General features: G+C 40.4%; 1 protein-coding gene across 1 annotated transcript in view; it reads left to right on the top strand.

Annotated features, from left to right (window-relative positions):
• nompA (no mechanoreceptor potential A) overlaps positions 1-22,467 on the top strand; it is a 672,626-nt gene that overhangs the window by 186,137 nt on the left and 464,022 nt on the right. The window contains exon 8 of the mRNA XM_090385870.1: positions 15,232-15,410. Within this exon, the coding sequence (XP_090241996.1) occupies positions 15,232-15,410 (179 nt within the window). The remainder of the gene's footprint in view (positions 1-15,231; positions 15,411-22,467) is intronic.

The raw sequence follows: 22,467 nt of genomic DNA, 5'->3' as shown, positions 1-22,467 counted from the left end.
GGTAAGACTCCAGCAAGGACCTGCAGAGCAGCAGAGGACACTGTCCTGCAGGCCCGGAGTATGGCAAGCAGCATAATCCGTTGTATGGAGATGTACTTGGAACGGAGTTTGACATTGACGGCTCTATGGAACCAGACTCTCGAAGCATATGTTGTTATTGGTACGAATATTGCTGTATAATATAGTAAGAGAGACTTCCTATTTAGTCCCCAGTCCGATTTGGAAATTCGGATAATTGCTGATGTTTTAATTCAGGAACAAAAGGGATATGCTTTCCGTCTATCTTTATATTTGCAGTTCTTCTGTAATCTAACTTGCCCTTAAAAACCATCAATTTTGTTTTTGTGGCAGATATTCGCAGTTTATGTATACTTGACCACTTGATTAGCTCAGAAAGAGTTATATTGGCTGATTGTTCTAGTTGAAGACGCGATCGACCTGGAATTAGAAGAACCAAATCATCGGCGTAAGCGAAGGCAGAGATATTGTCAGGTTTTTTTGCGTGAGCCAGCTGTCCAAAACTATGTTCCAGAAGAGGGGTCCCAGAACTGATCCCTGGGGGAATCTTCTTAAGATGGTCCTTGAGAGAGACTGCTGTTTCGAGATTACTTGGATGAGCCTATTTTGGAAGTAGCTTCTAATAACTTGGAACAGTTGCTGAGAGCATTTGGCTTTGGTAAGACGATTGAGAGCGCTCTCCCACCAGAGGGAATCGAAAGTTCCCTCGAAGTAAATGAATATGACCATTTCATATTTAGCCCTCGAAGCTGATATGTGGTTAACTAAAGAGACCAAGGCGCCTTCACAGGATTTTTCCCTTCTTGAAGCCAAATTGGGATGGAGACATTAAGTGTTGACCTTCAATTAAATCTGCTACTCTAGGTGCTAACAATCTTTCAAATAGTTTGCCAAGATTTGACAAAAGAGAGATGGGTCTGTATGCTTTGGGATCTGATTTATTTTTGTCCGGCTTGTGAATAATTTTGATCAGAGCTACCTTCCAGAGATTAGGAAATATCCCCTCAGTAAGACATTTGTTGAACATAGTTACAAGTATTTCTGTAAAGATTTCGGCAAATTTGATAATTACAGCATTTTCCACAAGATCTAAACCCGGACATTTATGGATATTTATTTTGCTTAAGCTCGGGAAGAGTGAAGAGATCCGTTTCATATGAGGAGTGGTAGGTTGAGTTGCTGTTCCTGATATATATTTGTTCTGGAGTTTCTGTAGTCAGATCGTCCATGGGAATCAAGCGATCCAAGATGGCGTTAACTGAGTCATTCCAGTTAGTAGTTTCTGTGTTTTTGTTCACTACAGTGTTGTACACTTCATGAGAGTGATACTTGTTTTTGCTAATTTTATATAATAGACCCCCAGGGATCACAATTTCCTGTGGAGTGAACTAAGTGTTGCCAGGAGAAAAGTTTTTGTTTTGCAATTGTATTTATGTATTCGTTCCGCTGGCCTTTATAGATATTTTTTAGTCTGGTGACTTCTGGTTCAGGCCAGGATCTTCTCCGTTGAAAGTCTCTGCGTGCTTTGTGTACTTTTTTGCGCAGAATGGAAAGTTCAGCTGTCCACCATGGAACTGTAGTATGCTTGCTCATTTTCTTCTTAGCGGAGCGTTCTGTAGCACGAAGTAAGGCAGCATGTACATAGAATGCATATTCTGAGGCATTGAACTGGTTCAAAGACCGGCGAATGTCAACGTTAAAATCCTGGTGAATTAAAGACATAAATAACGGCCATTTGATGGTTTTGATAGAAAATCTTCTAAGACCTTTTGGAGGAGGAGAAGGAGGGGGACCTGTAGTATTTGGAAGGAGAGATACCTTGAAAGTGATTGCTCGGTGGTCACTGTTTGTGTAGTCAGTGTGTATGGTCCAATCAGAAATCCTCGAGGACATGGCGGACGTTGAAATGGTTAAATCAATGTTTGACTCTCCGTGGACGTTTGAGAAGGTGTGCGTTTGGTTGGGTAAGTTGTGCAGATTTAAATTGTAGGTGAATAAAAATTCCTCGAAAATCCTACCTCTGTTGTCCAAGACACTGCTGAACCATAAGAAAGATTTTGCGTTTGAATCAGTTGTAATTATTAAATATGTGGGATTTAAAATAGCAAGCACCTGTTCTGGATATCTTTGTGATAGCTCTCTTTCTCACCCAATCACTACAAAAGTGGAGGTGCTTATTGGATGTTCAACAATAGCCTTCTTCAAGACAAGGAATACATTTCTAAGCTGCAAGACCTGATATCCAACCTTGCCCAATCCAAAGACAGATTGGAGCCCATGATGAACACGTGGTGGCCTAGATTTAAAAGTAAACTGAAATCATTCTCGCAAACCTACAGCCATCAGAAAAGTCAACAAAAGCGTAATAACCTCTATCAGCTTGAGCAAAGGCTGAAAATCTCCCATCTGATAGTCAGACCTATCAGTCAACACTACAAGCCATACAAACCCACTTAGAACACTCTGCAAAAGGCGCCCTGCTCAGATCAAGATACACCCACATAAATCTATCTGATGCCCCGACCAAATACTTTTTCTCATTAGAAAGCAGACATCAGAAATCAACCACCATCACTGCCATTCAGCTGCAAAACGGAAACATCACTGAAGACCCAGAGGAAATCTTCTCTGAAGTAACAAGATTTTATAGAGAAATTTACAGTTCTCAAGAAACCTCTACAAAGGCAACGGAGGAAATCCTTTCAGGACTTAAAAAAATCGCCCATACGGCCCAATGCAGTATGGAGAAACAAATCACCCTACAAAAACTAACAGCAGCATGCAAAGCCCTTTCCAAAAATAAATCACCAGGTCTGTACGGACTGACTTCTGAATTCATCCAAACGTTTTGGGATCAACTCGGAGTGCTACTCTTTGAAATGCTTGAAGAAGCTCAGTTCCATGGACTACCAGCTTCGGTCACCACCTCTGTCGCTCGACTGATTCCCAAGAAAGGAGATCGCACCAATTTACAAAACTGGCGCCCGATTTCCTTAATGAATACGGACTGTAAAATCATTTCCAAAGCCATCGCCAATAGATTAAAAGCCACTCTCCCTGATATCATCGATCACCAACAAACATGCTCTGTACCTGGAAGATCGATTCACGACAATCTACATCTGATCCGAGACCTCCTCTCCACTGCAAACAGCCAAAGAGAATTCCTAGCACTAATTAGCCTTGACCAGAAAAAGGCATTCGACAGCGTAGAACACAGCTACCTATTTCAAACCTTGAAAGCCTTTGGATATGGACCTTACATCATCGGAACAATCCATCTGCTATACAAGGAAGCCAAATTCTGCCTGAAACTCAACAACCAGCTCACCTGCCACTTTCCGTATTCCAGAGGAATAAAACAAGGCTGCCCACTCTCTGGACAACTCTATGCAATTGCCATAGAACCATTCCTTAATAAAATTGCCACCAGTATACAATCCCGACGAACGCTGCTACCAGAACCCCACCTAAATATAACCTACTCAGCATACGCAGATGACGTCACAATTGCAATACGACACGAGAGTGAATTTGACGTCATTCAAAAGGCTCATGATCTTTATGCTCAAGCATCAGGCGCAAAACTCAACCACTGTAAGAATAGCGGCCTGTGGGCTGGCAACTGGAAAACTAGAACCGACTCCCCCATCCAAGGCACATGGTCCAGCGAGGGACAGAAATACCTACGTGTGTACCTCGGCAATACCCTCCTTTTCTCCCAGAAGAACTGGCCCGAATTTCTGAGTCGGTTCAACAAAGTACTCGGGAGAGGGAGAAGCGTGTGCGCCACATCTTCGCTGAGAGGGAGAGTGCTTGTGGTGAAACATATGGCGGCAAGCGTTCTCTGGCACACCTTCAAAATTCTCACTCCACCTGCTGACTTCCTCCACCAAATCCAGGCATCTGTCCGAAGCTTCCTTTGGAACAAAACCAATTGGATGTCCTACTCGAAACTTAGCCAACCACTTACTCACGGGGGTCAAGGGTTGGTCTCTTTTGACGACAAAATCACAGCATTCCGGATCACCTTTCTTCTTAAGACGCTGCAAACAAAATACGCACATTCCAACACTACGGATAAACTACTAGCAACAGCCACTAGAGGACTATCCCTTTCAACAATATTGAGAATGGACATGGCACCAGTACCACTCAAACTACCGCCGTTTTATAAAGACGCACTATACCGCTGGAAAAAGCTAAACCCTCGCCATAATCCTGAGAGAACATCCCTTCCCGGAATACTTTCAGAACCGCTCTTCTACAATAAAAGAATAATAGACCCTGCAAATGATGATATTCTCTTCTTCCCTACGTGGAACTGGGCAAGAATAAGAACCATAGGCGACCTCCTGACACCAAGCCTTGAATGGAAAGGATCAGAAGATTTGCCCATTAAAACCATTAATGCAAAGCAGCAACACATACATCTAAAATCAGCGATCACACAAGCTCTTCCAGACATCACTACAACTAAAGGGATTGGAAATGTCACTGCATCCTCGCTTACACCAACCTTCGTCATCACATCACCAGAAGACACGGTACTTCTGTCTCCTGCACCTTCCAAAAAAGTCTATCAGCTAATCATGTCTTGCCATGCAACCACGATTTTTCCGTCATCCACCTGCCAAGCTGTCCCTGCACCCTTCTCCACTCACCACAAGCCACCATCAAACTTTCAGTGGAACCTTCCATACAGGACGAAATGTTCCAAATCGGACGCAGACATCCAGTGGAGACTGTGGCACAAAATCCTTCCCACCCCAGTCAAATTATAAATCTTCGGGTTACGCTTCTCGAACTACTGCCTCTTCTGCGCCACCCCAGGTACCCTGGAACACATATACCTGGCATGCCCTGTGAACAAGGAACTCGTCAAATACGCTTTGGATGCAGCAAAGCTTGCCTGCAACCACGCCCACACTCCGGAGGACTACTGGTACCTACTTCACTCTGAGCAGACAGCACACACCACCTGCAACTTCCTATTCATTGCGGCCAAGGCCGTCATTTACAACTTCTACTTGAAGCACACAAGAAGCAGTGACGACGTGCCTCCTGACGACACATCGGCGCAACATCTGAAGTGGAGCCTACGGAGGAAGTTGCAGAGCAGACTTCTACTCGAATTCCACAGCAAAAAACCAGAAACTGTGGATCATCTTACCAGCGAATGGAACAGTGGCGGTCACCTCTTCACCATCACTGAACAGTCCATCACCTTCAACTTGTGACACTTAACATGAGAACGACCCAACCCCAAGAAACTGTTTTTTTTTCTTATTTCCTGAAATTAAAATATTGAAACCTTTGTATTTCTTTCTAAAAAGTTTTCTTTATCTTTCTTTTTTGCTTTGTACATAGAATGTAAATAGTTGTTGTTGAAAATGTATCTACTGTTCACGTTTTAATAAAAAATAATAATAATAATAATATCTTCTGATGGTGGACAATATAGTGACAGTAAGTAGAACGAGAAAGTTGATGTAGAGACTAAAATACAGGTGGAATTTTGATTACACAAGCCAGAGATAACAGTGATATCCAGCTTGTTGTTGAATATGACGATGGCAGATTTAGGATCTGTTGCAGAAGACTGGATGGTTCTTGTAGTCATGGGATATCCCATAACTTTGGAAGATTGCCCATAAATGTGCTTAGAGACATAAGGTTCCTGAATGCATATAATATCAAATAAATTTTCTGTTGCAGTGAGCCTGATCTCATCAGCAACGCATCTAGAGTGTTGTGCATTGATCTGCATGATTGTAAGTTGGAAGGGAGAGTCTGGTTCGCTGCCTAGCCAAGCAGAGAGAGAGAGAGAGAGAGAGAGAGGCACACTGCTCGTCTCTGGTCTCGAGATCGCTTGTACAGCTGGTTGTTCATTATGATTGTCAAACGATGGCATTATCAAGAGACCTGCAGGCCAGATATCTGTGTTTAGATATCTTTCTATATTGATACTTTTGATCTTAATCCGGAAATAGGAATAGGATGGATGCCTGGTATGGACCTTTATGGGAGTACCGGATATGTTGAGCTGCTTCAGAAGGGTTTCAATTTGTTCTACTGTTGTTTCCGGGCATAGTCGACTTATAAAAATGCTGGAGGGGCGTCAGAGGTTCATTTCTGAACCTCTGACGGCCGCTTTAGTTGGTTTTCTGGTGTTCTGATGCATTATTGCACCTTGTGCAGCTGGTAACTGGTGTGTAGGCTGGTTCGGTCTGTTTAACTGAGAGGATGTGTCATCTCTTAATAAGGAATCTGTAGTTTTTCTTTGTGTGATTTTTTTGATAAATTCTAAATAATCAGAATTCCTTAGCATTTCTTCAAGAGGACTAGAGACCTCAAGAGCAGGTTTATTATTATTATTATTAATCGGCACCTTAGGTTGCTGCAGTACAGTCTCACTAGGCGCGGAAGAAACAGGATCTGATATTTGAGTACCCACTTCCCTTTTGAGTATGGCTTCCTTTTTTTTGTTGAGCTATTCGGGGTTCATAGGTATGTTTCAAGCGTATCGGCTATTCTGTTAATGCCTTCAAGTATCATCTCAAAGCCCTTTGTTTCATGCCCTTCTCTGTGCAATATTAAATCCTCAATTTTCTCGAGACGTTGTACCCAGTTTTCTAGTTTTTTTTCCATTTGCCGAGATATATATTTTGTTAATTATTTATCTCGTTAATACAAGTGGTATGAAATTCTGAATTTTTCTTTTTATATCTCTGTTTTTGCTACCGGGTTCAAAGATCGCAACAGATTGTGGTTTATGGTCTTCTGTGTGGGTTTCTGCTCCGGGCGTCCTCGGTTCAGGTATGCCGTCCGAATCAGGCGGTCCAATAATTTAATGTTATTTCGCGTATTCTTTGCTTTTCTAAGTGTTTTCTTCATTGTGATTTTCCTGTACGGAAATCCGAAAGTGCCGGTCGGGGAGTTATTCCTAGAAACGCTAAAGCTACATTTAGTTGGCTGAACACCGGAGGCACGTATTGGCCTGTCACTTAAACGTTTTAATTGTGCACATTCCTTTCGTGGGCAGGTTTTTTTTTTTTTTTTGGTAGTTGTTGGCGCATAGGCTTCTGTGGCCATAATGCACCTCCCAAGGTTTTTGCAGTACTTTGATCCAAGCCCGAGGCGGGAATCGAACCCGCGACCTTTGGGTTGCCAGGCAGGCACTTTACCCACCTGGCTAGCCCGGTCGGCTTCGTGGGCAGGTAGAAGATTTAGATTTCTTCATTGTTAGGCCAAATGGAAATTTCCAGACAATTTTTTACAAGCCCTAAGGATACTTGTAGGGTAGATCTATACTTGGACGGAGTAGGAATTTGAATTGGGGGAAAATTCCTAAGGGAATTGATTGGATTATCCCAACAGCAGGGTCGATTACTAGCACTTTTGACCTTGGAAGCCTATTGTTCCAGAATTCTGGCAATCAGCAATAACATTATCGGCCGTCTAATATTAATTATAAAATTAAAAATTGCACTGTACCTGTTACTTGTGGAATTAAATGGAACGTATAGCTTACACTTCCTGGATTCCTTAGATGTCAAATATGGATCAGTTTGGTGAAGCTAATACAAGAACATAGTAACTAAACTGGGAGCACAAACATGCGACTTTACCGTGGAAAGACCGAGGACCCCCTCGCGGCCGCCGCCACCCTCCACTGCCCAGCATCTGCATCGCAGATGCGGCACCTCGTTTGTTTGAATGATGAAAAACCTTCCGGGATGAAAACCTTTTTTGACGAAGTTCGGTCGTACCTGAAAGATAAAAATTCCTTGCTATTTCCTTCTGTTGTTCACACCTAAAAATAAAATTATCTGTAATCTTAAAGTTTTTCTTCCAAAGTTCCACCTGTTCTTGAACACCTGAAAAATTAAACAAGTGTGTTTTCTTAAATCTTATCAAGTATATCTACAATGATTATGTTATTTTCTCAAACCTCTGTATATACTTGATGTGTAAAATATAGTGAAAAACTGTCTGTTTGTATCTTTGAAACTTAATCCATACAATTAAAAAATGTTAGTAGATGACATGTACAAAATCCTTTCTTCTGGAGCTCTAGTGGTTCTGACATCCATTTGTGTTAATTTTTTGCAAAACTATTTTGCAGTGACTCCAGTTAGTTTTTTTCCTTAAGATTTTAATCTTGCCGTTTAGTTGTTAGGACAAGATATTAATGTGAAAATTGCCAACGTTAAGGTTAGCATTTTAGGTTATTTTCGATGTTACCTCAAGAATAAAACTGTATATTTTAGCATTATCAAGTGTGCTTTTCGAGTCGACTTAAACAAGTCAAAAAACACATGTTATGCTTAACCATTTATTTTTGTCAAGTTTTTTCTTTGGAAGTCTTATCAAGTTTATCTGCATTTATTATGTTATTTTTTCAAACCTCTGTATATACTTGATGTGAAAAATATAGTGAAAACTGCCTGTTTGTATGTTTGAAACTTAATCCAAACAATTAAAAAATCCTTACTTCTGGAGCCCTAGTGTTCCTCTAGTTGGTTTGACGTCGGTTTGTGTTCATTTTTCGCGAAACTATTTCTCAGTGACTGCAGTTAGCTTTTCCTTAAGATTGTAATTTTGCCGTTTTAGTTGTTAGCACAAGATGTTACTGAGAACCTTGCCAACTTTAATTTTGACGTTTTAGCTATCACAACAACAATAAAAGTGCATATTAAGTAGCAATTTAAGCGTGTATGCAAAACCGAGATGACTTCTTAAGTGACCAATAAATAACATTGTTTTTTTCAAATACTTGTTGTTGTTGTTGTTGTTGGTTTAGTTTTATTGGCGCATCAGCAACTAAGGCTATAATGCGCCAAAACCTTGTCATAAAAATGGTAAAAATCTTTCAGTGACCTAACGAATTAGGTCACTAAGTCAGGGTATAAAAGCCACGTATAAACTGTAAAAGACGAATATCAGTAAACAAGGTAAAATTTTCAAATACTTAAAATTACCAATATTAACGTTGACATTGCTTCTTAACAGGCCAGCAAATAACATCAACAGTTTATCAATTAGAAAAAATATATTACTTTCCTCTCAGTCAACAAATAAATGCTTTTTTTTTTCTGCTGGCTTTCAAAGTTTGAAAAAAAAAAAAAACAGACTAAGTTTATTTGTCAAACTCTTTAAACCCAGTTAAGTTGGTTAGCTCTGTAGTTGTTAATTTTAAAGTTCTTATCCTTAAGAAGGAACACAGATACTGATCAAATTTACAAAAAGGATAATTTATTGTTCATACAAAAATTATTTTCCAAGATAGTAATCAGAATGTAAATTTCATGTTAATGTATTAACTCACCATTTTTTTTTTTTTCTGAGAACACTTTACAAGCTAGAAGTAAGTATACAAAAATTATTTTCCAAGCTAGCAATCAGAATGAAATTCCACGTAACTGTAGTTTTTTCTAAGAAGAAAATAAATTTTCTGTCCTTTTCACAGTTGAAAGGAAATAACTCATGTTTGAGTCTATATTCCTAGCCTTGATTTCCACAATTTAGAGGAAATCGTTGATGAAGGGATTTTTAATAGTTTTAAAGTACAAAGTCTGAAATGAACAATGAAAAATGAATTGCTTGCTTACACAAGTCGTTAAGCTCTACTAGAGTCGCCTTGGAATTTTCAGTTTCGAGGGTTGAACCTTGGAGTTGTAAAGTTCGTGAGACTACGAAGGAGAACAACTATTTCAGTCAACTTTGTCTTTAATCCGTCTTTTAAACTTTGTCTTTAAATTTTTCATCGACTAAGAAACCCTTACTGAACATGGCCTTTTTGAGATCAGTGTCCACAAGTTGGTGAAGTCTTGCCAACTTCTAAGACTAAATGCTACACATGCCTCGGAAGGGTCTGACTTTGGTGACTCTCCTAATAAGGCTGGACCATCTCGGTGCTCCAACTACAAAGTTAGGAATGCCATCATTCTATACGGGATCATAATTGCCCAGAATTAGGGCTTGATGGCTATTTTGTTGTTCAGTTTCTTTTGCCCTTGCCTGTGAACCGTGGGAGGTGTACGAAAATTGTTCACTTTTGATGTGTAAACATCTTTGGTGGCACCTACTAAATTTCGGACGGTAGTAAAATCAATTTGTCATGATTTTGCAACGCAGAAATGACGCCATTTACGTTTCATAACAAAGAAAAACGTAGTCGGGAGAGAAACTCGCGAAAAGGATCATGGGAGGTTATCTTAGATGTGCTCAGAGCTGGCATAAAACACCTGGTTGCGGAAAAACGCTTATGATTCGGAGCATACCACTTAGGTAGCTTTGGGCTAACCATTGCCGCCCCTGGCAGAAACCTTTTCGTAACCAGAGAAATGGATATCTTGTGGGCAGTGATCTCTGATGTGCTCAGAGCTGGTTTATGTCAGTTCTCAGCACATCCAAGATCATTACATTACATGTGCTTCAGCCTTACCCATAGAAGCGCATGTAATGTAGGTGTTACAGTATCCGTCTGTATTACTAAAGCGGTTGTATATTTCCATCAACAGTTCTTCTGCAGCCAGCTAGGCCGGTCAAGAATATTTGAATCGGTTCACAGTTGAGAGTTAACAGACTCTCAATTATATATGTATATATGTATGAGTAGAATCTTTTGCATTTCATTGACCATTCTCATTAAGTTTCAGAATTCCTTGTTGGTCATCAAGTTTTTGCGTTTCTTTGCAATTGCGCTGACTCAGTTGAGTTGGCAAGCTTCAGTTCCTCATTCATTTCGCTGTTTGGATGATTGTAAAAGTTTTGAAAGGAGTCTTCTCACAGTCGTTTTACAAGGCTATGCCGGTCATTACCACATGCTTCGTCAGGGTCAACGTCATCGTTGTCAACACATCGTCTTTCATATTTTAATCGTTTTGCGAATGTCCAAGTCCGATTCATACAATTTATGATCTAATATGAGCTCTTCAGTGTCGTCGTAGATCTTGATATATTTCATCTGTGACAGTATCTCTGTTTCCTCACTGTGCAATGGAATGCGCAGAATTACCATCTCCCGCATCTACTCGTTGAGATCCTGAGCCAAATGATAGTTTCGATAGATATTATGCATGGATACTGTCATTTCTTTCATGTTATTATGCATGGATACTGTCATGTCTTGCATGTTATTATGCATGGATATTATCATTTCAGATCTCGTAGCAGGTTAGTATGATTGTAACAATACAAATATGTACTTGAATTTTGCAATCATCATCATCATCCATTTTCAATCCACAGCGTGATGAAGGCCTCTCTAGAAACTTTCCAGTTCATTCTATTTTGAGCACTGGCCATCCATTTACTACCCACAAACTCATGAATTTCATCTATTCATCTCCGCCTTTGTCTTCCAGATTTTCTTCTAGCTCCTCTTGAATACCATTCTGTTATTTTCTTAGTCCATCTGTCATCATGCCTTCGAGCTATGTGTCCTGCCCAAGACCATTTTAGTTCTTTAGTTTTGATAACAATGTCCTTTACTTGAGTTTGCTGCCTAATCCATGTGTTTCTCTTCTTATCTGACAGTCTGATTCTCAATATAATTCGTTCCATTCTTCGCTGTGTAGTTCTCAACTTCTCTTCCATTCTTTTGGTGAGTGCCCAAGTTTCACTTCCATAAGTCATGGTGGGGAGTATACATTGGTTCATTATTTTACGTTTCAGACAAACTGGGATATTGCTCTTCAGTATGTGACTATATTTCCTGAATGCTATCCATCCAAAATTTATTCTTCTCTTGACTTCCAACCATTTATCATTATTACAGCTAATAACTTGTCCCAGATAAGTATATGACTCCACCTTTTCAATTACTGCTCCTTCAATCATTATTTCCCTTTTCATGGCATACTTGTTCATCATTACTTTTGTTTTAGCCATATTCATCTTTAGTCCAAAATCCTTACTAACTGTGCATAACTGATTAAGATTTTGCTCTAATTCTTTGGGATCGTGGCTTATGACCACAATGTCATCTGCAAAACGTAAATGGTTTAGGTACTCTTCGTTCACATTGACTCCTTTCTGCAACCAGTCTAATCTTCTGAAAGCTTCCTCAAGGGCAGCAGTAAACAGCTTCGGGGATATTGTGTCTCCTTGTCGAACTGCTTTCTCGATTTTAAATTTCCTACTGTCTTTGTCTAGTCTAATAAAGCAGGTAGCACTCTCATATATTTTCTTCAAAATCATAATATGTGGGGTATTTATGCCTTATCATTGCAGTGCCCGAAACATTGCCTTATACTATATGGAGTCAAATGCCTTTTCATAATCCACAAATGCCAGGCATAATGGTGTTTTATATTCATTTGCTTTCTCCATTAGCTGTGATATTACGTGAAGGTAATCCATAGTTGAGAATCATGTCCTAAAGCCAGCTTGCTCTTTCGGTTGATTCTCATCAAGTATTCTTTCTAATCTGTTAGTAATGACCCTTGTGAACAACTAGTAGATGTGGGATAACAAACTAATTGGTCTATAATTTCCAATTTCTGATTTATCTCCTTTCTTATGCAGCAAAACTATGATTGCATTATTCCACTGCTTAGGCGTCACACCTTTTCTAATGCAATTTGTGAAGAGCCTTGCCAGTTTTTGTGTTATGTCTCGTCCTCCCAATTTTAACAACTCTACAGTAACTTCATCTTCCCCCAGGGCTTTCTGATTCTTCATTTTCTTCAATGCATGTTCTACCTCATCAGGAAGAATATCGGGTATGTCGTATGTGTTTCTACTTTGAAATCCACCTTCCCCACTGCTGGCATCATTCCCCTGCTCCTTATATAATTCTCTATAGTAGTCGTCTGCTATTTGAATTATGCCTTCTCTGCTGTTTATAAGTACACCATCGCTATTCTTCAGTTTCAGTATCATTTGTCTTTCTGTATTACTGCTCATGGCTGCTGGTTTAAATCCTTTGTTTTCCCTTAATGCTTGTTCTACGTTTCTTGTGTTAAATCGTCTTATGTCCTCTCTGAGTCTCTTTCTAATGGCTTTGCAAATCTCAGTATACTAAATTTTTTCCTTGTTGTGTTTATCTTGATCTTCATTTTTCGCCTTGGGTTCATCATAACAAGTGTTTCTTGACTAATGTTTTTTTCTTTGGATTTCTTTTTCCCTATAGGTTTCTTGGGCTTTATCACTTTCAGAAAGTTGTAATATTCCTCGTCGATATCTTGATCCTGAGCAGTCTGCAGAAGCTGAAACTTGTTCTTAAGTTCCAGTACATACTTCTTTTTCTCCTCTTCTGTTATCTCAAAGACCTTTGTATTATTTACTCGAGTCAGTTTTTTCCTTTCCTACATCTATATCAATTGTACATCTTACCATTCTGTGATCACTTCCCACATTTACCTTATCCAGGACGGTAACATTATTTACAATATATCTTCTGTTAGTGAGGATGAAGTCGATTTCATTAGTAGTTAATCCATTTGGACTCTTCCATGTCCATTTTCTGTTCATTTTGCAATCATACTATTCAACAAATGGCTACAATCAAATGGGTAATTAGCCTATTGGCCTAACCTCTTCCAAATGTTGATTCAGTAGGGTAAGCAGCAGATGTGCGTATCCTATTTAACACTGACATTGATTTCGTAGAGTAAGTAGCGGGCATGAGCATAAATTACATCGTTAATAATTTCGGTTCTAGCTGTTCAAAAAAATTTAGTAGGTGTTGTCAAAGATGTTACACATAAAACACCTTTTGTGCATACAGGGTACACACGCCATTTTTTTCTGTACAAAGATGACCTTCATACACCTAAAAATATTTTTTTTCCTTATATCTTCTTCACTAAATCAGAGTTTTTCTTGGTGGGGTAAAAATTAATGTTTTGATCGAAGATTTAGTTTGTTCAACAGATTTTTGGTGAAACAGCAACAAAATTTTGGTGAAACATATTTTTTCAGTGAAACAAAGAATAAATTTTAGGTTTGTAGATCGTAATGAGTACTCATTTTGATGATAGAAATCAAGCATTGAAGAGGATGTTAGTTTTCAGTGGTCTTGAATTTTGTGACAGTAATACCTGTAAACTTATAACATTCACCACTTTTCGTTTGTTAAATGGATTTCAAACAGTGTAAGATATATAAATTTCAAATTTTAATGGTAATGTTGATGGCTAAGGGAAAATTTATTAAAAATCAGCTTTTTACTATTTTGCAAAACGTAATACCATGTAAATCTTATAATATTCATCATTTTTCAGCAATTAAATGGCGTTGTAGTAGTGTGAGATGCATAAATTTCGACTTCTGACATAAAAAACTGTTGGTGGCTAAGGGAAAATTTATTAAAAATCTCAACCTTTTAATATTTGCTGAAAGTAATACATATAAAACTAAATAAATATTCAACACTGCTTAATTTGTTTGGAAGCCTAGGTACATAAATTTCGATGTTTGACTGTACAAAAATATTGATGGCTAAGCAAAGTTAATTAAAAATACAGTATCTCTAAGGTATCATCATTTTGAGCTAGCACCCGCTATCATTCCCCTAATTTAAATTTATAAACTAAATTGTAAAATAAATTGAAACAAATAACTAATGACATCTGGCGAATAAAGTTAAATATTACCCGAAATAAAATGTCAATAAAAAATAAATTACACGTGGTTCCATCTACCCACAAAAATAGGAACTAAACAACCACTAGCAACCAAATTTTTCTCAGACCCCACGATGCCATATTGAATTTCGGAACCATATTATCCGCCATGAAACCAGTTCATATCTCCTGATGATACTACTCAAAATTAACTATACAATTTAAAACTATATTAATATTAAAATTTTGAAAACCCAAAGTCAAAGCTGCAGGTAACATTTTGAGTGTATAGTTTCATCCCATCTTTTCATCCCTCTGTTGATGAATGGAAGGAATTTAATTCTTGCCATCCCTCAACAGTGCCAGTGCTTATTGTTTCGATGTTTTTATTGTTGCTTGCTAATGCACAATTCAGTGTATCTTTTTACTAACGCTAACAATATCTTTTTTAATTTTATTAATTAGTTTTTATGGGTTTCTCCTTAGCTATGCTCAGGGCACTTGTACCTTTTATTTTGTAGTTCACTGATATCTACTAATTGCCATTAGTGAGTACACTCTTCTGACAAATAAAATGCATAGCGTTGTGCTTTTTTTATGGTATGGCTCTCCATATTTATTTATTTATTTCCTGTAGTTGGCCAAACTTGTACCCTGGATGGTATGGAGTTTACTTTGAAAACTCCAGAAGGATTCTATGGCAAAATTTATGCACATGGTTTCTACGATTCCTGTTTCTACGATGGTAACGGAGGCACAGTGAATGTTCTTCGACTAAGTCCAGCAATGGGGTTCCCTAGATGTGGTACTCAGCAAGTAAGTAGCATGAAATTTCTAAGAGTGCAGTATACACGGAGTGGACAGAAATCTTTGGATACCTACCTGTGGTAGTAACGGGTAGGCTTACCTTTTGCCCGGATAATGGCAGTCACACGGCGAGGCATTGAGTCTGCTAGTTGATGAAAGCATTCCACAGATATTTCCATCCACCATTGTCCATAATTCCATCACATTCCTAGGTGGAGGATCCAAAGCTCGAACAGACCTTTCCACAGCATCCAAAATATGCTACACAGGGTTCGTGTCAGTTGAACAGGGAGGTCATTCCAGGGTGGTAAAATCTGCGGAATGCTGTTTGAACCATATTCTAGGCACCACGGCTCTGTGGGGGAGGCAAATTGTTCGGCTGGAAGAGTGCATTGCCTTTGGGTGCATGATGACTATGAAGGTCTGCAAGGATGGACACGTAACCTGGACCATTCAGAGATGCATCTAGATGTACCAGAGGTCCTAACGTTTGTCAGTTGGCCATGTCTCAGACCATTACCGACCAATCACCTGCGTGAACAGTTCCTTTTTAACATGGCTGGTGCAGAGCTTCGTGTAGTTTGAACCAGATACTCATTCTCCTGTCCGCTTGATATAACTGGAAACGGGACTCATTGGACCAGGAGACCCATCTCCAATCATCCAAGGTTGTTCGGCTGGAAGAGTGCATTGCCTTTGGGTGCATGATGACTATGAAGGTCTGCAAGGATGGACACGTAACCTGGACCATTCAGAGATGCATCTAGATGTACCAGAGGTCCTAACGTTTGTCAGTTGGCCATGTCTCAGACCATTACCGACCAATCACCTGCGTGAACAGTTCCTTTTTAACATGGCTGGTGCAGAGCTTCGTGTAGTTTGAACCAGATACTCATTCTCCTGTCCGCTTGATATAACTGGAAACGGGACTCATTGGACCAGGAGACCCATCTCCAATCATCCAAGGTCCAGTGCTGATGTGCTTTTGCCAGTTGAGATGTAGAGTCCTGTGTCCTTGTGTTGTTAATGGAACTCTGGTTTGTCAGTGGCTCCCATAACCAATGTGGCTAATAATCACCTGATGGTCTTGGTCAAGATGCTTCTGGTACCTCCCTCGTTGAAGGTGATTTGTGCCACTTTCGCCCTCCAATTGGCTGAAACAATGTGAGACAGATGTCGACTACCACGTTCATCCACCACCTTTCTCCGCCCACAGTGCTCCATGATGAAATGTTATTCCTGAAATGGGGTATTCTCAATACACTCTAGATACCGTTGAACAGGAACAGTGCAATTTCTGTACTACCTCCGCAAGAGTGACCATGCATCGAGCATCCACTATCAACCCTCTTTCAAAGTCGTTTAATTCACGACGTTTATCCATATTGACATTGAGTTACCCTCTACATGAATGCAGTGAGGCACTGTACAAATATACCTGCCAAGCGGTGGGTTGAGCCATTAGCGAGAGGAGTGACAGCGTCGCATTGCCCAGCAAACAGGTATCCCATGAATTCTGTCCTTTCACTGTATAATGAGAAACATTGCCATCACTTCTAAAATTTTATTAGAATTACTTTCCCTAAGATCAGTTTATTTTGAATATCTACTTTGATACCACCTCTACAGGCCACTTCCAAAGACAATTTTTTTCATATAATGGGGCTTTACAAAACATAAATAAAAAATATGGCTTACTAAAAACTATTTATTACGGTCACCTAGATTGTTAATACAATTACCAATGAGTATTGTGTCTGTAAGTGGTGTGTGTTCTCTGGGCGATTTGCTTTCTTTGCTTGACGAAAAATCCCAGTTTCTGGGGTGAAAACCTTGCTATCAAACCTGAAACTGACTAACTCAACCACAGAGTTAAAACAGCCCATTTAAAGTTCCTCATGTCATTGACAGAATTCCAGCCCGGCACTTTTCCCCCCAGTGTGGGGAGAACAATGACGCACTGTGCTACGCCCGCAGACAGATCGGTTACTTGTCAACATAATACATATCACCACCAGTTCGTCATTTTACAACAATTAGTAAAGCGTCCAAACCAGTCCCCTTAGCTGTCCTGATAAATACCCTGATAAATACCACAAATACCCTTCAAGCCGGGTCAAAGTCATATCGCTATCGGACACCTCTTTTAGTTGAATTTCAGAAACTATGAATATGGCCGAAAACGCATGCATAATGTAGCAGCAAAAAGCATGAAGAATCATTCAATACTTATCTTTTTTTCTACTGTTATTATTCAGAACTAGCATCTGGCATGTCCAAGGATCAATCTTGAGGAGGTAACGCTTATAGGAGCTTAATATGTGATTTTGAACACACAAATAAAAAAAAAAATTACACCTCACGTTCTATATACAGTAGGATAGACGCTGAGGCCACTCTTCTCTGGTAAACGGGATTTTAAAGTATTTAAAGCATTTGTGTATTGTACGGCGGTCTACAGAGTTTTTCTGTAAGCCGCTGATACATCTTACAAGACATAACACCAATGCCGGCAAGTGTGTGTATATGTAGTTATGTACAGTGTATGCGCGACCGTGAGACCCTGATGCGAGACGGTCGCATTGCCTTGTGTTCCTGGTTAATGTATTTTGTTTCAATTCTATTTTTCTATCCAAGTCAAGCATTTGATATCCAGCGATTCCCAAGTGTCCTGAGTATCTAAATCTGATGAAAGCATCACTCTGGGATGATCAGGTAAATTTTTATTAGCAATTTTGAATATTGATTTCCCACCCATCTATTAGTTGTTTAAATCAGGCTACGGAATGCTTCGCAGTACACGGTCACACTAACAAACGTATTGTGATCACAACCCCCACCTAAAAGAGATCAAAGCACAGCTGGACAGCTTTCCTTGTCTCACTGCTAAGGGGAGCGAGTTCCTACTGGGACACTTTAAATGAACGGGAGCAAAGACTGCTAATTACCGCAGACCGGCAAGCTGCTTTAACTGAAGTGTTCTTGCATTTGACTTATTTCCCCCAACCCGTGTGTAACTTTGAGTGCATTAGATGTTCCAATCTGTCATATTACAGAAATAACTGCCCTTTTAATTTTTCTACTATGTGCTGACCCTCATACTGCCGCATATCTCGGCTTCTAAACATTGGCAGAGATAATTGAACTACCATTTTACCCCCTTTGGAACTATTCTTACCAACTGTGTAGGAATAGCCCCGCTAATCCGGACCCTTGCAAATCGGAAGCCATAATTACCAAGTTATATTCACACACCAACTATGTCTGAGAATGAGGAACAATTCGTTGAGGGTGAGATCTCTGTAGCTCTCACGTGAACCCGGAATGAGCCACATTTCACGGAAGACCAGGCAGATGCTGAAGAACAGTGACCCGTACTAGCTGATATAAAGCGTCCAAGGAAACTGACTTCCAAAGAGGAACTAAAAACAAACTCAGGAATGGGCTAAAATGAAGAGATAATTACAACTAGTAATGACTACCCAACTACCAAACGGAACCGTCACGGGCCAGATAATGCCATTGCGCCCCGACCTGTAGGATATCATGCTCCAAAAGGATAATCGAATCACTACTGCAGTTAGAGGAGAAATTATCTGTGTGTAGTCGAAAATAGAGCATGTGCTATCAAATTTGAACGTAGAACACGAGAGTACCAAAGCGAAACTTGACGCCTTTTTAGATAAAAGGGTGAATGAAAATACTACAGCACCCCTTACATACGCCCAAGCGCTGAGGATGATTCCACCGGATACAACTACCACCAACAAACCAACGGATCATGTCAGAACAAGAAAACACTTCTCAAAGAACCTCACCTTGTTCTCACCTTGTTCTATTGAAATCTACAAACAACTCATCACTAGACTCGAGCGAATCAATTAAAACTATTGTTATTCAGAAGCTTGCTCACAGCTTAAAAACAACTAAAATAAAATACATCAGGAAAACTAGAAACACTGGTGTCCTAATCGAGATTGAAACAAAACAAGAGGCCCAGGCAATCATTTCTAATCCTAGAATTAGTTCCCAAAGAAGAAAGGCCCATCAGTCCTTATGGCCTCGACAAGGAAATTACTCCCGACAGCATCGCTGAAGAAATTTTACACAGGAACATTCGAGACTCGACCCAAGAAAAAAGAGGCAAGGAGCACATAAAACCAAAATACCGCACCAAGTCGAAGTCTTCCAACCTCCGCAATTGGGTACTGGAACTCTCTCCACAAGCATGGAACCAACTAAAACTGCAAAACAGGATCTTTATTGGTTGGAATAGCCACCACTTCAAGGAACATGTGGCTGTTCCTAAATGCTTCAGATGTTATCGTTTTGGACACACCACCCACACGTGCACACAGACGGAACCAACCTGTGGGCATTGTTCCCAAAAAGGGCATCATTATAGGAGTTGCCCAAACAAATCATCTGCTGCCGTGTGCGCATACTGCAAAGCAATAAAACTGGATGCGTCCTATTCAATCACGGACAGCAAATGTCCTGTTTACATGTAGGCAAAGAGAAACCAACAACTGAAGACCAACTATGGTAGCGAGGCCTAAGACATTCAACAACAGTGTTATTAAATTTATACAACTTAATTAATGCTCAGCGACCAAGTGCAGTAGCGGAGGAAATAAGGAAAAAAAGCAGATGAAGAAAACATTGATATGTTACTACTATAAGAATCATACACTCACTCCAAGAAAGTTAGAGGCTATCCTCTCACATATAAAATAATTCAAGCAGATGAAGATACTCCCTGGGCTGCCATAGTCGTCCGTAACCCGAACATAATGGTCAACAAAATCTCTTCTCTCTGCACAGTGTGCCGTGTGTGCCCATGTAATTGGCCCCTTAGGTGCCTTCTATTTAATATCACTCTATTGTAGACCCAGTCAAGATGGCGCCTCCGTAGCCAGGTGGGCAGGAGCAGCAGTGCGTAGCACACGCTTTTTGATTAGACCGGGGTTCGAGCACGTGACCACCAAATATGGAGGATGCGGAAAGATCAGGGAATGGCCACCCCCACCGCATATCCCAGGAGTAATATGGCCTTAGTTTCTAATGCTCCTAAAAACCAAATAACAACAACCCAGTCAAGACATCGGCCCAGCTATTGGCTACCTAAGAAGAGTTACCACTACTCCACCTAACGCTAAAACCATCCTGGGGATGGATGTTAACTGCCGTTCTCCTGCTTAGCACAGCCTCACAGCTGACCGACCTGGTTGCCATAATGGGCGGCATTTGGAAGACTTTCTGGCCACCTCATCATTTAATATAATAAACAGACCCAATAACCTCCCACAATTCTCCAGTACTATGTGGGAGTCTACAATAGATCAATCTCAAGTAAGGTGTCGGGGTGGCAGGTCAATGAAGCCTGGAGGACCTCTGACCATAGAACAATAGCATACAGCCTCACAAGAAATATAGAATCAACTACTACTCCACATTACGATATCAACCGCTATGCCGTCAGCAAAGCCAGTTGGGAGCTGTTCGCCACCTCTCTCCAGTCAACAATCATGGATCATAACCCTTCTGATATCCTATCTCTGGATCAAGAGCAGCATCAGAAGCTTGTCACTGACATCATCACCCTCTCCTGCAATCAATCTATGCCCAAGAAAAAACCTTTTCCAAGTGCTGTTCCATGGTGGTCTCATTAACTGGAACGGCTGGACTGTTCATAACAAGAGGAAAGCTTTTCAAAGAGCTCGCACTTATTGGCCAGCTACTGAAGTGGAAGCCCTTCGTGAAGACTACAAGAGTTCCAGGAACCAATACACTTCCATGATCAGGCAGCGAAAAAGAACTAGATGGGAGCGGCTGGTTACCACCACTGGTAACTCGGACTCTTGGGGAGTGGTGTACCGAGTTACCACCAACAAACCCCCAAGAGGAGAAGTAGTTCATTTCACAATAACACCCCGAGGAATCATGAAAACGTCATGGGAACAATCCATGATGAATATCCTGGATACTCTCTTTAACAGCGACGCCGATCATCTCACAACACAACAGCAGAAAATTTGTCTAGATAATGACAATTACCACATTGACTCTGTGGAGGAAGAATTTAACACTGAACAATTGCATCAAGCCCTTGACAATTCATCTCGGATGAAATCCCCAGGTCCGGATCGCATTGAACCAAAAATACTAAAAAAGGCCATCCAGGTAAATCCACAATTTCTGCTTAACATATTCAATAAATGCCTAACCCAGGATTCTTCCCAGAAAGCTGGAAAATAGCTGAACTAAAGTTGATTCTCAAAAACCCATCAAAACCTCCAGAATAGTCTAACTCGTACCGGCCCATTGCCCTCCTCTCCACATTGAGCAAGCTACTTGAACGCCTCCTCCATACCAGACTCATAACACAATACACAGAAGCTGGTCTACAATCCAATTCACAGTATTGATTTTGCCCAGGATGCTGCACAGAGGAGGCAGCCAACACTAATTACAAGTACTTCCTCCTCATAACCATTGACTTTGCTGGAGCCTTTGACATGCTCTGGTGGCCAAGCATTCTTTGCAGGCTTAAGACTGGCATGCATACCAGCCAACTTATACAAGTGTATACAAAGTTACATTTCAAACAGGAAGATCACCATCTTCTCGCCATACCAGAAGCTTAACAAGTCTATCTACAGAGGCTGCCCACAGGGCTCGGTCCTCGGCCCGTTTCTCTGAAACATCGTCCTTGAAGAGTTACTTGGCCTTGATCTGGGCCCTGTTACTATCCAAGTATTCGCAGATGACGTTCCCATCTGCATCGCAGCGGATACCAGAGCAGCTCTCGAGGCCACTGGTAATCAAGCACTACAGATCTTACAGGACTGGGCGACTCTACACAAGCTCTGGATTTCCCCACAGAAGACACAATCCATACTTCTCAAAGGCACCCTGCAAATATCAAGGCCTCTTTAGATCAAGGTACAAGAAAAAAACCATCGAGCTGGTAAGCTCCCTAAAACAATTAAGCTCCCTAAAATAATCCGGGTATTATCCTGGATTGGAAGCTCTCCTTCTTCCCACACCTCTCATACCCTCAAGT

Source organism: Mastigoproctus giganteus, chromosome 12 (genome assembly GCF_048544385.1).
Source record: "Mastigoproctus giganteus isolate SK-2022 chromosome 12, ASM4854438v1, whole genome shotgun sequence".
Classification (NCBI taxonomy): Eukaryota; Metazoa; Arthropoda; class Arachnida; order Uropygi; family Thelyphonidae; genus Mastigoproctus; species Mastigoproctus giganteus.
Note: the sequence above shows the minus strand (reverse complement) of the source record. Positions and strands in the feature narration are given on the sequence as shown.